Source organism: Anabrus simplex, chromosome 1 (assembly GCF_040414725.1).
Source record: "Anabrus simplex isolate iqAnaSimp1 chromosome 1, ASM4041472v1, whole genome shotgun sequence".
In the NCBI taxonomy this organism is placed as follows: domain Eukaryota; kingdom Metazoa; phylum Arthropoda; class Insecta; order Orthoptera; family Tettigoniidae; genus Anabrus; species Anabrus simplex.
In genome coordinates, this window is record NC_090265.1 from 87011301 (window position 1) to 87027082 (window position 15782).

A 15782-nucleotide genomic window follows, 5' to 3' on the forward strand; every position below is an offset into this window, starting at 1 on the left:
TTAATAATAATGTTATTGGCTTTACGTTCCTACTAACTACGTTTTGTGTTTTTGGAGATGCCGAGGTGCCGAGAGTTTGTCCAGCAGGTGTTCTTTTGCGTACCAGTAAATGTACCGGCACGAGGCTGAGGTATTTGAGCACCTTCAAATACCAACGAACTGAGCCAGGATCGAACCTGCCAAGTTGGGTTCAGAAGGCTAGCTCCTCAACCGTCTGAGCCACTCAGCCCGGCAATACTGAGTTCATTTCCCACTGTCAGCAGCCCTGAAAATGGCTCTCCGTGCTTTTTCACACCAAGCAAATGCTGGGGCTGTACAAAAATTATGGCCACGGTCAGTTCCCTCCCGACCGGGCGAGTTGGCCGTGCGGTTAGGGGCGCTCGGCTGTGAGCTTGCATGCGGGAGATAGTGGGTTGGAATCCCACTGTCGGCAGTTCTGAAGATGGTTTTCTGTGGTTTCTCATTTTCAGTCCAGGCAAATGCTGGGGCTGTACCTTAATTAAGGCCACGGACGCTTCCTTCCAACTCCTAGGCCTTTCCCATCCCATTGTCGCCATAAGACCTATCTGTGTCGGTGCGATGTGAAGCCACTAGCAAAAAAAAAAAAAAAGTTCCTTCCCGCTCCTAGCTTTGTCCAATTCCCATCAGCGCCACAAGACGTATTTATGTCGGCGCGATGTTAAATAATTGTCGTCCTTCATCCCATTCGGTGGATATACCTATTACTTTGCTAACAACTGCAACACGGGTATTATTAATTATAGACAAGGCATCCTAAATCAAAGGAATTGGTTTCCAGCTGCCCCTTAAATGGGTATGTCTTACTCATCTCCATCTACCTGATACATTTGCTATGTAATAATGCTTGATGTAAGTTCGGTCAGCGACAGGTTTTAGTGTCAGTGTGGTTGTGAACTCAAAGTGAATTTTAAAAAAATATATGTTTTTGCAACAACAACAAAGATCACAAATAAGCGAAAAAAAACGAAGCTAGAAATCTGAACTAAGCATTACTCCCATTATCTGCGTTATTTGTGAGAGGAGCGTAGCCAGCGTAGTGATGGGAAGGAGAGGGAAGTTACAAAATTCCGATAGAACGTAATGGAGGTGCGTGTGTGGTGCGCGCATGCGTGAGTGTCATGATAAGGACACTGATACAAGAGAATTATGTTGATATTCAGATTGCAGTACACTACAAAATCTTATATATTAAAATACAGAACAAGAACAATACGATACTTATTTCGTGGTTAGTTCGTGTTTCATTTTAGTATTTTCTTCTTCTTTTGCTACCGCTTTTCCCACACCTGTGGGGTCGCGGGTGTGAACTGCGTTGCACATGGGGATTTGGCCTTGTTTTTCATCCGGAAGCCTTTTCTGACGCCAACCCTATATATGGAGGGATGTAATCACTATTGCGTGTTTCTGTGGTGGTTGGTAATGCAGTATGTTGTGTGAATATGAAGAGGAGAGTGTTGGGATGGACACAAACACCCAGTCCCCGAGCCAGAAGAATTAATCAGAAGTTATTAAAATCCCCGACCCAGCCGGGAACCGAACCCGGGACCCTCTGAACCGAAGGCCAGTACTCTGACCAATCAGCCAACGAGTCGTTTCATTTTAGTATTTTATTTCATTTAAATTCATTTAATTTAAATGTAGATAAACAGAATGTAGCGAAAACTGCAAGCAAATTGTCATTACTAGCGTCCATTTGTACTAAAAATTTAATGTGCTGCTAATACTGATTGCCACAACTCATCGCTTAACAAGCATATATATTTCATGCCTTACTTTACATGATTTTCTTTTTATATGTCGGTTGTTTTAACTGGTGTCAGTTTAAGACTAGAGATATTTCTTTTGCAGTTACTAATTCTTAATTTATTTTATCTTTCTGTATTTCCACTTTTATTTTATTTAGATATTAAGTATTTTAGGTCATAAGTCCACTTCGAACTTGAAAAAGAATTAATATGCTATAAATTCCGTTTGCTGATTTACTTTTATTGCTTTATTTTTATGTTTAGATATTAAGTTCTTTCTGACATTTGTTATTTTTAATAAGTAATGTAGGCCTATAGTGGGTAAGCCACTTGTAATTGGAGAAACATCTCTGTTGGTGATACGAACTAAATAAACAGTTTTACAGCGAATTGTATGGTTAGTTTACAGTCTAAAATCCAATTTCCGAGGCTTCCTAGAAAATAGGTTCAACAGATCTGTTGGTTTTACAATTATGTCTCTGAATGTTTAATTAGTTTATTCTCAGTTTCTGTTTATGTTATTTTTGCAAAAATTTCCATGGGAGGGGGGAGGGGTTGTAACCCCCCAGTAAATCCCCCACTGGCTAGGCCCCTGATTTTTTATGTGAATCCCCGGATGCTATCAATAATCCAAGCTTATACATTATCTCTGAAACATGTTGCATGTAAGTTAGATGAGAGCCCTCCCCGTCTTCAGTTCATGACTACGCCACCTCTTAGGAGTTGGCCAGTGAAATGCTGCAATCTATCTCCTATCCATCTGATATGAAGCTCCCTTCTCGCCTGTTGCCCACCCATAAATCTTTTCTCCGCTAAATTTTAGTTGAAGATCCACTAAATTGCGCTAAATTTCGAACTCAAGCAAAATAGCATATACCAGTTTTTTAATAAAAGAGCTTAACTCAACACTCGCCATTTTCAGAACAGGAGTTCACCATCTTCTCCTCCCCGCACTATATGCTCTGAAGCAGATGTAATCTCACTGGAAGAGATCATGTGTAGTGGAGCTCCGCGATCTTAACATCTTTTCTCGCGTTCTGTGTAGTGTTAGTGGGTATCAGGGAGTATTTGAGCATTTAATTGGTGCGGTGGATGTGTGAACGTGTTATCTTAAGAGTCTAGAGCTTGTTTTAATTGATTTGAGGGCATAATTGTATTTCATTTCATTGCCCTAAGTGCCTCCATGATGGATTTTGCTACAATTGCTCCATAGATAAATTACTAAGAGTGCATTTTGGTTGCTAACCTTGCCCTAACAACCACCCACTTGCTAAATTTTCTTGGTCTCCATAGATACTACCGAATAGATAGCTCCACTCTTCCATTGAGGCGTTTCTAAGGCAACAGATCTTTACCTACTGCTGGGAGCCATCTTGGTGGTCTGCGATAATACAATAATGGGAGTAAGATGCGTCGTTGCAGTCCATCTAGCAACAATAATATAAGAACTCGGCATGTTTGAGTTCTCTAGCTTCTCTTACTCCAACTCCAAGCACGTAACCTACAAGAGGAGCCCTTGTTAAACTGAGCAACCCAGTGGAAGGTTGGGTATCCAACCCCAGCGGGAAACTGGGCCAGTGAGCAGATCAGTGCGGGAGGATCACCACTCTATCATCCACTAAAGTGTGGTGATTACTATGGCATATTTGGCATGCTGTACTGCTTGTAGCCATAGGAGCGCAATCAGAGATAGTCGGCAACTAGAAAGACGCTCCTGGAGGATACCATCTTAATCTCCAAATGTCGAATAAAGTACAACTCCAACCACACCTGATTATGTCCATGAGGTCTAACAACCTCAACAGTTTTTGGATCTCCAGTCGTCGTAGATTCTATGCCACTGGGCCAGCGTTCCGAAACTGTTAAGGGTCGTGTGACTGTTGATGTGCACCAGCATTCCCACGTAAAAAGATTTCACGCACAGGCGTCATTTGGAAAGCAACATCATCTGCTCAATATTAAAGTGTTGCGGCGATCGGCAAGTTGCGACGGGGGCAGGATAGTGTAATCTGGGAGCTACTAGTGATGAGTCGGCACGTAAGCGGCGAGTGTGTGATCGCCGTTTTGCTCAAGGACAGACTGTAGAGCAACTCGTGTGCTACACCCGTGACTGAGCAGTCCTATTTAGGATCCCCTCTGCTCACCCTGAATGGGGAGGGGGCTATAAAAGGTGCCCTAAACATAGGCAGTCTAACTTCTCACCTGACTGGATTACCGCGCTCAGTGGGTACATCAATTCGCGGTAGAAACAAAAGAAAGATTTGCAACATGAATATAGCTACCTGGAATATTCGTACTCTGATGGACACTGATGTAGATAACCGTCCAGACCGACGTAAAGGAATAATAAGTCGTGAGTTGAAGAAATACAACATTGATATCGCTGCTCTTAGTGAAACTAGGCGCTCTGCAGAAGGACAACTCAAGGAACATGGCGGTGGCTATACATTTTTCTGGAAAGGAGAAGATGAAAACGAATTAAGAATTCATGGAGTAGGTTTTGCAATAAAGAATGAGCTCATTCACAATCTTGATGAGTTCCCATCTGGAATTAATGAAAGACTCATGACACTCCGTCTGAAACTCAAGAACAACCAAAGAGCCACGATAATAAGTGCATATGCCCCAACACTGAAGTCAGAAGATGATAAAAAAGAAGCATTCTATAACCAACTTGATGAACTCCTGTCGAATGTACCCAAGTCAGATAAGCTTATTCTGCTGGGAGACTTTAATGCTCGGGTTGGCAGAAAATCATCACTTTGGCCAGGAACTATTGGTAAAGAGGGTGTAGGCAAAATCAACGCCAATCGAACCCTTCTACTCACGAAGTGTTCTGAATATGATCTTGTCATTACAAATACACTCTTCCGCCAGAGGGATAGATTTAAAACAACATGGCAACATCCCAGATCAAAGCACTGGCACTTAATCGACTACATTATTGTCCGCACCAGAGATAAGCGCGATGTTCATAAACCAAAGGTTTTTTTTTTTTTTGCTAGTTGCTTTACGTCACACCGACACAGACAGGTCTTATGGCGACGATGGGACAGGGAAGGGCTAGGAGTGGGAAGGAAGCGGCCGGGGCCTTAATTAAGGTACAGCCCCAGCATTTGCCTGGTGTTAAAATGGGAAACCACGGAAAACCTTTTTCAGGGCTGCCGACAGTGGGGTTCGAACCTACTATCTCCCGAATACTGGATACTGGCCGCACTTAAGCGACTGCAGCTATCGAGCTCGGTAAACCAAAGTTATGACCGGTGCTGATGATTGCTGGACCGACCACCGCTTAGTTCGATCTGTGATGGCTATACAGGTTCCTCCAAAACGTCGGATTCAGGGGAAGGCGATAAAACACAAACTAAATACTGAACAACTTAGGAACAACAGTATCAAATCTGCCTATCAAGAACTATTGGCTGATAAACTTCCAAATTAATACCCAGAAGATATTGAGCAGCACTGGTCGTTATTAAAATCAGCTATTATAGCAGCTGGCAAGGAAGTAGTTGGTGTTAATAAGAGGAAACATCAGGATTGGTTTGACGAGAACGACAAATAAATATGTGACCTAATTGATGAAAAGCGGAAAGCCTACAACGCGTGGCAAAATGATCCAAATTCATTTCCCAATAAACATAGATATCAACAACTCAAAACGGAAGTGCAGAAGAGATGCAGGATGTTCAAGAATGAATGGTGGATATGTAAATGAAAGGAAATTCAGAATTTAATCGCCTCCAACAACATTAGTGCCTTCTTCAGCGCTACCAAAGCAATTTATGGTCCCTCCACCAAAGGTCTTAATTGTCTAAAATCCAAAGACGGTACTGAAGTTCTTAAAGACCCTGACTCGATAGCTTCCCGTTGGAAAGAACATTTTCAAGACCTCCTGAACAGAAGCTCACATGTCGAGGAAGATGTGTTTGCTGATATTCCACAACAGCCAATTCAAGATCACTTAGGTGAAGTCCCTTCTATTCAAGAAATTGAGAAGGCCATTCATCAGCTGAAGAATAAAAAGGCACCCGGACAAGATGGAATTCCAGCCGAGCTCTTCAAGGAGGGTGGTCCTTTGCTAATTCAGCATACACACATGTTGATTGTCAAAATATGGAACATGGGAACAAGCCCTGCTGATGTACGGGACGCTTCCATCATCACTATCTTCAAGAAAGAGGATAAGACTCTGTGTAACAATTATAGAGGAATATCATTACTCTCTGTTGCAGGAAAAATTCTTGCTAGAGTATTGTCTAATCGTCTACTGCCATTGACTGAAATGTGCCTACCAGAAACTCAGTGTGGTTTCAGGCCAAACAGAAGTACAATTGATATAATTTTCAGTGCAAGACAAGTGCAGGAAAAGTCTAGAGAGCAAAACCAACCCTTGTACATGGCTTTTATCGATCTTGTCAAGTCGTTTGATTCTGTTAATCGAGAAGCTCTATGGAGAATTCTAGCTCTGATCGGATGTCCAAACAAATACATACAGATACTCAGACAGCTACACGATGGCAAGTTTGCTACTGTTCTTTCTAATACGAAACCAGGAGACCCTTTCCGTATTTCTACTGGAGTCAAACAAGGTTGTGTAATTGCTCCAACATTGTTCTCACTATTTGTTGGAACTATACTACACCTTGTGGATGATAAACTGCCATCAGGAGTAGAACTTCTGTATAGAACTGATGGAAATCTGTTTAATATTAACAGACTGCGAGCTAAGACCAAGGTGTCCTCAGTGTCAGTTATAGAGCTTCAGTACGCTGATGACAATGTTATCTTAGCCAACACAGAGGAAGATCTGCAATCAATCCTCAATGCTTTTAATCAAGCATATAAAAGTATCGGACTGGAAATTAATATTGATAAGACTAAGATCCTTTACCAGCCGGCGCCTAATTCCAATAAGAGAACTCCGACTGTTACAATCAATGGCCAGTCTCTGCAAAACATAAATAATTTTCCTTACCTTGGAAGCCATCTCTCGACATGTGCAAACATTGATGCAGAAATCCAATATCGTTTAAGATGCGCTAGTGCGGCTTTCGGTCGTCTCCTAAGAAGAGTGTTTGACAATCATGATATCAGTGTGAGAACCAAACTGTATGTTTACAATGCTGTTGTAATTCCTACTCTTATCTATGGTTGCGAGACCTGGACAACCTACAGGAGAAACCTAAAATGCCTGGAAAAATACCATCAACGATGCTTGCGGAGAATACTGAAAGTTAAATGGCAAGATCGTCGAACGAACATTAGCATCCTCGAGGAAGCCAACACTACAAGCATAGAGGCAAAGATAGTCAGGCATCAGCTACGCTGGGCTGGTCATATCGTCCGCATGCTAGATACACGCCTCCCAAAGAAAATTTTGTAGTCCCAACTAAAGAATGGCCAGCGTAACCATGGAGGGCAGCTTAAACGATATAAGGATGTTCTAAAGTATAATCTTAGAAGATGTCATATTGATACGATCAACTGGGAAACTACAGCCGAGGATAGGCCCAAATAGCGTAGTATTGTATACAATGGAGTTGAACTTCTAGGAAAAGATAGGAGAAGATTAGAAGCTGAGAGGAGGAACCGCAGGGATAAACGAGCGAATGCGAGGGATGGCATTCTTGCACAACCATCTGCTGCAACTACTAGTGTGTGCTGCCACTGCAATAAAATCTGTGCATCCAGAATCGGACTGTTCAGCCATCTGAGACGACACAATTAATATGTCCAAATGACATTGTATTTATATACTACATATTCATTGACGAATAAATGCCTATGATGACTGGCAGTTCACAGCAGCAAACCACATATGGAAATTTTCAAATCTATTTCGAAAGTTTTTTTGAATTTCATTACTGTTTTCATTGTTTTTGATTAGTGCGGAAGGAAATAATGTCAAACTACTTCGCATTTATATCGCACTGCCAACAGACGCACCGTCCGTATTTGGGATCACTGGGAAGCTCAACCAACTAGTCTTTTAAAGTTTAATTTATTTTACCACTCTTTACAGAATATCTGACTACTTTTTAACCTATTCTTTGGACATATTGACGTGCCAAAAAGAACCTGATGTCAAAAGAAGTACGGTATCGAACACGACACTACCCGGCTCATCAAGAGTACAGTAATGATTGTAACAAATTCTGACTGAGGCTGTGGGCCAGAGCTGGTCTAGAAAACGAGTCGTAGTATGCAGCATACGTTCAATACAACGGGAATAAGTAGACTATTATGCCGTAGTAAGTTCTATATTATTTTTTTATCCTGGTGATGAAAGGTGATACTGTTTCCGCTGAAACTCGCTAAAAGAATTTTGAAAACCCCCTAAAACATCCGCTGTCTGGTAAATGGAAAATTTATCCGCTGTTCCATTTAAAAATCCACTGAATTTAGCGGAAAATCCGCTGAGTTGGCAACCCTGCTGCCTATAGCTCAGATGAAATGCACACACGTTTGTCTTGCATGTTAAGTGGATCCCTCTATGCCTGTCTGCCGCAACAGGCCACATTTTTAAGTGGTAAACCCAGGGCTCGTAATTTTGGGGTCCATGGGTCCCTCAGTACGAAATTGCTCCCGCTTACTTTATCCAGGCTCCTTAATTTCACTTCCTTTGTCCAACTCTTGTTCTCTTCGAACCCCGAGCGTATTAGGTTTGCGAAGCCTAGGAAGTCTTTAAAATTCCCTCGTCTTTCGTGGTCCAGCTCTTTCTTTTGCTAATTCATTAATTCTTCGAAATTAAATGGCGTATGGCTTTTAGTGCCGGGAGTGTCCGAGGACATGTTCGGCTCGCCAGGTGCAGTTCTTTAGACTTGACGCCTTTAGGCGACCTGCGCGTCGCGATGAGGATGAAATGATGATGAAGACGACACAATCACCCAGCCCCCATGTCAGATAAATTAACCAATGATGGTTAAAAAGTCCCGACCCTGCCGGGAATCGAACCCGGGACCCTTGTGACCAAAGGCCTGCATGCTAACCATTTAACCATGGAGCCGGACAATTTTTCGAAGGGTTGTACCTTTTCCATTCTTCCTTTCTTCCTCGTAGGCCTGTTAGTATGAAGAGAGGACGGTTAAATCAATACTCACCACCACAAATCAGACGGATAAATGATGTTCAATATAACGTACACAGACAACTGGGAGAAACTTCTACGGAGACAGAAAGTCAGTATATAACATTTCTTATTCTTAAGAAATAATATACCGGGCGAGTTGGCCGTGCGTGTAGAGGTGCGCGGCTGTGAGCTTGCATCCGGGAGATAGTAGGTTCGAATCTCACTATCGGCAGCCCTGAAAATGGTTTTCCGTGGTTTCCCATTTTCACACCAGGCAAATGCTGGGGCTGTACCTTAATGAAGGCCACGGCCGCTTCCTTCCAACTTCTAGGCCTTTCCTATCCCATCGTCGCCATAAGACCTATCTGTGTCGGTGCGACGTAAAGCCCCTAGCAAAAAAAAAAAGAAATAATATTTCATTGCTAATTATTTATTTTACGTCGCACCGACAGAGATTGGTCTTATGGTGACGATGGGTTAGAAAAGGGCTAGGAGTGAGAAGAAAACGGCCGTAGCCTTAATTAAGGTACAGCCCCAGCATTTGCCTTGTATGAAAATGGGAAACCACGGAAAACCATCTTCAGGGATGCCGACAGTGTGGTTCGAATCCACTATATCCCGGATGAAAGCTTACAACTGCGCACCTCTAACCGCACAGCCAATTCGTACTGTAAGAAATAATAAATTGAATCCCTACTAATTCTAGAATTCAATGTTAAACACCTTCACAAACAGTAACAGGTCACATCAAATTTCTGATTCCCTAAAATTCACATAAAGAGGGTAGATAAACTAAACTTAGAACAAATTGCTTCATTACACAGTGCGCCTGGCACGGTTGGGTCACGTAGTTGTCAGCCTTCATTCAGGGGATAGTGTGTTAGAATTCCACTGTTGGTAACCCTAAAAGTGGATTTCCGAGGTTTCCAATTTTTACACCAGCCAAATGCTGGACCTTAATTAAAACCACGGTCGTTTCTTTCCTAGTCCCATCCCCTTCTCATCCCACTGTCGTCAGAAGACCTCATCGGTCATCATTCGGAATCCTTGTACTACAAGAACATCATACAGATTAATTGGATGGATACTGTTGAAGATGTTGCTTTGATAGAGAAAGAACCTAATTTGTGTAAAAAAGAAATGGTTGTGTAGAGATTAGTGGAGGAAGAGCAAATTAAGCATTTCTACTTGTTAAAGTTTTATTTTGAATTCAAGTAATTTTAACCGAACGTTTGTATTTCAATCATGTTTTGCCACCAGGAGCGCTCAGAAATAAATTTTGTACTGTTTCATTTATTTACGAAACTGTTGAACGTTTTTATTTGATTCACGTTTGTACCTGTCCATTACGTAAATAATACACTCATGTATCATAGAAATCAGAACATCTTGAAAGACTAGAGATAGAAAGTTCATATTCACAGGACATGTTCATTAGTATGTTCTGCAGAAACGATTAACATTACAGTCACCTAGGTTCAGCATGTGACCTGATGCCTAGTAAGGACTGGGTCATCCATGGGCACTGATAACTTGTTCCATGCATGATAGCATCGACTTGATAAGGTGTGAATGGTGTACTGGGGTATAGATATTCATGCTGCATTCACCCGGTTCCACAGTTTATCTTTGGTATTTGGCAATGGGTCACAGCGCCGCACCCGTCGTTTCACCTTATCCCACACATTTTCTATTGGCGACAAGTCCGGTGATCGGGCGGGTCAGGGTAACAGTCTGACATCCTGTGACAACAAGAAGGCACGTGTTCGTGCAGCAACATGTAGCCCCGCATTGTCCTGCTGAAATATGGCGTCTGGGATGTCATGCAGAAAGGGTATGGCTACGGGTCGCAGGATGACATTCTCGTCGTCAAACTGGTCACAGTGCGCTCGAAACGTACCAACTGCGATTTTTGGTTGTACCCAATAGCATCCCACACCATAAGACCTTGAGTTGGCGCTGTATGTCTTGTGCGAATGCAGTTGATGTGATGCCTCTCCCACTGTTTGCGGCGAATCAAAATGCGGCTATCATTTCCACACGAACAGAACCTGGATTCGTCCGAAAACACTCTCTGCTGCCATTCCTGTCCCTAGTGACGTTGTTCCATACACCACTGCAGTCTAGCATGTTTATGCAAATTATTCAAATGTAGGCGGAGACAGTAATAAACGTCGACGGACTGTCACTCCTGATAGTGTACGATGTGTTCCACTGTTCCACTGTTGCGCCAGAGCCGAGCAGGACGCAGACCTGTCCTACAATGGATCGGTCCTTGGCATTCAAACAACAGTGCATCAAGTTATCGAGGAAACTTGGTTCAAGAGTGAATCTACTCCGCAAGATTGCCGGAAGCAGCCGGGGTGCAGACGCTAATACTCTACGTTCTGCTGCACTCGCTCTTGTGTATTCTGCTGGTGAATATTGTGCCCCTGTATGGGAAAACAGCGCTCATACCACTAAGATTGATGTGCAACTCAATGAGACCATGAGGGTTATCACTGGTACTGTTAGATCTACGCCCACACAGTGGCTACCAGTCCTAGCTAATATCGCTCCGCAAGATCTAAGGAGGAAAGCAGCTATGGCAAGCTTTCTCAAGAAGATCAGCTCTCATAAGAACTCTCCGTTGTATGATGCCCTTCAAGATCCACCAACAACACGTTTGAAATCACGCAAGCCACCCTGGGTTGATTTAGAAGGTATCAATTCTTTCAACATGACGTACAAGTGGCAACAACGTTGGAACGAACATCCACCCCACAATACTCACCTGGTTGAAGATCCTACAATAGAGGGATTCCAACTACCACGCCAAACCTGGTCGAAGCTGAACCGCATTAGAACGGGTCAAGGGAGGTGTGATCACACCTTAAAGAAATGGGGTGCCTGTGACTGTGGAGCGGAGGACCAAACCATACAACACATTGTTCAAGGGTGCCCACTTCGTGCATTTGACGGTGGTCTGAAGATTCTACACCAAGTGACACCATGTGCTCTAGAATGGTTGTCAAATTTGGATATTTCCATTTGATTATTTGTAAACTTTTGTGTACTTGCACAACCATACGATATATATATTCGGATGAGGTGTCGATCTTCTTGAGGGATGGTCTAGGTGGTGCGACCAGACCAATCTCGTCGTGTTCTACGGCCTTCTGTGAACTATTCTGTACACACCCGTTGCACTGCCAACACATTCGTTCCACACGAGCAGCAATTTCCCGGATGGATGCATCACGTTCTCTGATGCGAATAATGCGCCATCCTTCAAACTCACTCTTTTGACGTTACGATTCTCGCATACATCTGCGAGGCATCCTGCACTTCTGCTCAAGTCACCCTGATCCATTATCTTCGGTTTATAGCGTCAACGGGAGCCGCAGGCACATTTTACCAGTTGGTGGTGTTGCGCCGAGATATCGATGTGGACCTTGAACCTGAGGGCCGACATAGTTCAAATGCTAATCATTTCTTCAGAACATACTAATTCACATGTCCTGTAAATATGAACTTCCTATCTCCAGTCTTTCAAGGTGTTCTTGTTTTATGAACATGAGTGTACTAGAATTTCATTTTGTCAACAGTAAAGTTATAGTGTCTTATGCTTCTGCTGATAAAGTTTGTATTTGTGACTTATTTACTTTAAAAGGGATTGGATTCGCTATACAAAGCTAAGCCATCGCACTGACCACGTGGCACTCCAATATCTGAAAGCCATCAGGCTGGGAAGTAGTCCTCTTAGCAGATTAAAACCCTTAATGGGCTATAGGGGCCACTCTAAGGAAGGGATTGTTAAAAATACTTGTAGTTTCCTGCAACGACAAAATGTTAGCGACACTAGTCTCTGGTCAAGAACTCATCACGCATGCGTGGCTCTTCCAAGTCTGAAGATCATCTCTCTGGACGGTAACCTTATGGCAGGCCCAAGGCCCTTCATTAACTGTATGATCAACGTGCAAATTTTAGTTTCGTTACTATTACTAACCAAGTACTCCTCGATTTTTCTAGTTGGCAATTAGGTGCTCTTAAAAGTATGTGATATAAATTTTAAAATCTCTTACCCATGTTATCAAGTGTCCCGATTCATTTCTTTGCGCCTTTACAGATAAATCAAAAGCACTGGTCCGGGTCTCTAAACAGCGTTGGGCAGTCCCAGAAGTGGCACTCAGTGCCAGCACAATGAATGTCACCCCCTGAAAAGAAAAGGGATATATAGCTGCAAACTGACAGAAGAAATGCACTCAAGATATAACTTCGTATGATGATATTTATGATATTCATTGAAGAAAACGGGGTGATTATTTACCCGCTAGATCCAGGACTGGAATTTCCATCCGAAAATTTATCTGGTGCTGGAAGGACATCCGGTTTTGCCCTTGGCAACTGTAGAAATAAACCAAAAAACTAACCCCATGGCGCAACAGCCCTGAAGTGCAATAGCCTACCAAGCGACCGCTGCTCAGCTCGAAAGCATACAGATGACGATGTGTCGTTTGGTCAGCACGACGAATCCTCTCGGCCGTTATTCTTGGCTTTCTAGACCTGGGCTGCAATCTTACTATCAGATAACTCCTCGATTGAGTGGATCTCGAACCAGCCCTCAGATCCAGGTAAAAAAATTCTGACCTGGCCGGGAATCGACCCAGCGGCCTCCGGCGTCGGAATTAACTCTCGTCTGGGGGCATCGACGGTCTGACAAGTGCTCCGAGGAGTATTACTGATCGAGTATCATGAGATAGGAATTCTTGCAGTCGGATAGCGAACTACTTTCCTCTTCCCCACTTGTTAGCAGCAATCACCTATATAAGTGCTTACCACATCTAATATTTCTTACCTTCGGTGATCATACAGAAAGCGTCAATTATCTCTAGTAATATACTCTACAGTCCGCCTCTGTGATGTAGTAGTGTGATTAGATTCTACCCCCGGAGGCCCGGGTTCGAATCCCGGCTCTGCCACGAAATTTGAAAAGTGATACAAGGACTGGAACGGGGTCTACTCAGCCTGAGGAGGTCAAATGAATAGAGGGCGGATGTTCGAATCCCACCTCAGCCATCCTCGCAGTGGTTTTCCGTAGTTTCCCACTTCTCCTCCGGGCAAATGTCGTGATGGTACTTAGATTTAGGGCACGTTCACTTCCTTCCCTCTTCCTTGCCCGTCCCTTTCCCTGTTCAGGATAGCAGGTGAGGCCGCTGGGCGAGGTACTGGTCCTGTTCCCCAGTGTACATCCCGACCCAAAGTCTCACGCTCTAGTATACTGCCTTTGAGGCGATAGATGTCGGATCCCTCGCTGAGTTCGAAGGAAAACCAACCCTGAAGGGTAAACAGATTAATCAAGGCTAATAATGTTATTGGCACTAACAACTTAAACGGATTTTGGAGACGTCGAGGTGCCGGAATTTAGTCCGGCAGGAGTTAGGGCTTTCTTTTACGTGCCAGTAAATCTACCGACACAAGGCTGAGGTATTTGAGTACCTTCAAATACTACGGGAATGAGCCAGGATCGAACCTGCCAAGTTGGAGCTCGTAACTAGGCCGCTCCGCGCGTCTCTGGAATGAGCTATCACCTAAAATAAAAAGCCTTGCCTCGAACACAGTTTACAAACCATGTAAAAGAGATGTAAATCTATTTGTGTACATGGACAGCAGTGAAAGGGATTGTAAGTGTCGCCGAGTGAATGGATTACTGTGAAAATCCACAGCCTATGTCCAGTCATTCCACCAGGTCAGGAATGGAATGAATGGATTACTGTATGAGTGTAAATATGTGAATAATGTAATTATTGTAAATATTAGCTTAGTAGGTCTATGAAGCAACTAATGTTCATGGAGCTTGCGCTTTTTCACTAGACCATTCATGAAATCTGTATGATTTGTGGTAAATAAACACCGGGCGAGTTGGCCGTGCGGTTACAGGTGCGCAGGTGTGAGCTTGCATACGGGGGATAGTGGGTTAGAACCCCACTGTCGCACGCCCTGAAAATAGTTTTCCGTGGTTTCCCATTTTCACATCAGGCACATGCTGAGGCTGTATCTTAATTAAAGGCACGATCTCTTCCTTCCCAGTCATGACCCTTACCTATCCCATCGTCGCCATAAGAGCTATGTGTGTCGGTGCGACTTAAAGCAATGTAAATAATAATAATAATAATAATAATAATAATAATAATAATAATAATAATAATAATAATAATAATAATAATAATAATAATAATAATAATAATAATAATAATAATAATAATACCAGGGGCTCAACCGTCTGAGCCACTCAGCCCGGCCCAATTGCTTTCACTTCCTTAAGAGGATCTATTTGTATTCTGGGGAACCACCTTTATAGCCTGTAATAATTACCGTATAGTTAATATTGCGAAATGTTATTAATGTTTTAAAGTAGATAATTATTTCTATATTATACTATGTGGTATGGCAAACATCAAATGATGAAAGTTTAAATAAGATAATATCTTGTATTGACTATATGTTACCTGTAATTCACCCTGCACCAATACCCTCTCTGCAAAACAACTTACCAGATACAGATGCATGGTATAGGAAAGACTTGGAATTTTACCACAGATATTTGTATTTATAGTTGGCATATATATCTGGGGATTCTTTACTGCAGTGAGTGTTCATCTGGTGTGGTAGGTTGAGTGTGAACATGATAACATTTGAACTCGTCTTGTGATGTGATAAGCAGGATATTCAAGAACAAGCAAGATAATGCACACGCCAGATAGATTTGTTTATTTCGCCTGTAACATGTACATGAATTCAAGTTATTATTATTATTATTATTATTATTATTATTATTATTATTATTATTATTATTATTATTATTATTATTAGAGGATCCTTATGACTAGATCTTTTGGAGGTTCGCTTTCGTAAGAAATTGGTCTATCTCGTGAGCTCGGCTAATAAAATTTCCTTTCTCTCTT

General features: G+C 42.6%; 1 protein-coding gene across 1 annotated transcript in view; it reads right to left on the reverse strand.

The window, feature by feature from the left end:
- The window catches only part of LOC136857114 (hemolymph lipopolysaccharide-binding protein), a 48323-nt gene extending 32937 nt beyond the window's left edge, over positions 1–15386 (reverse strand). Inside the window, exons 1-2 of the mRNA XM_068225658.1 lie at positions 15372–15386; positions 12903–13034 (exon numbers count right to left, since the gene is read on the reverse strand). Coding sequence (XP_068081759.1) covers positions 12903–13034; positions 15372–15386 — 147 coding nt within the window. The remainder of the gene's footprint in view (positions 1–12902; positions 13035–15371) is intronic.
- Between the last annotated feature and the right edge of the window lie 396 nt (positions 15387–15782).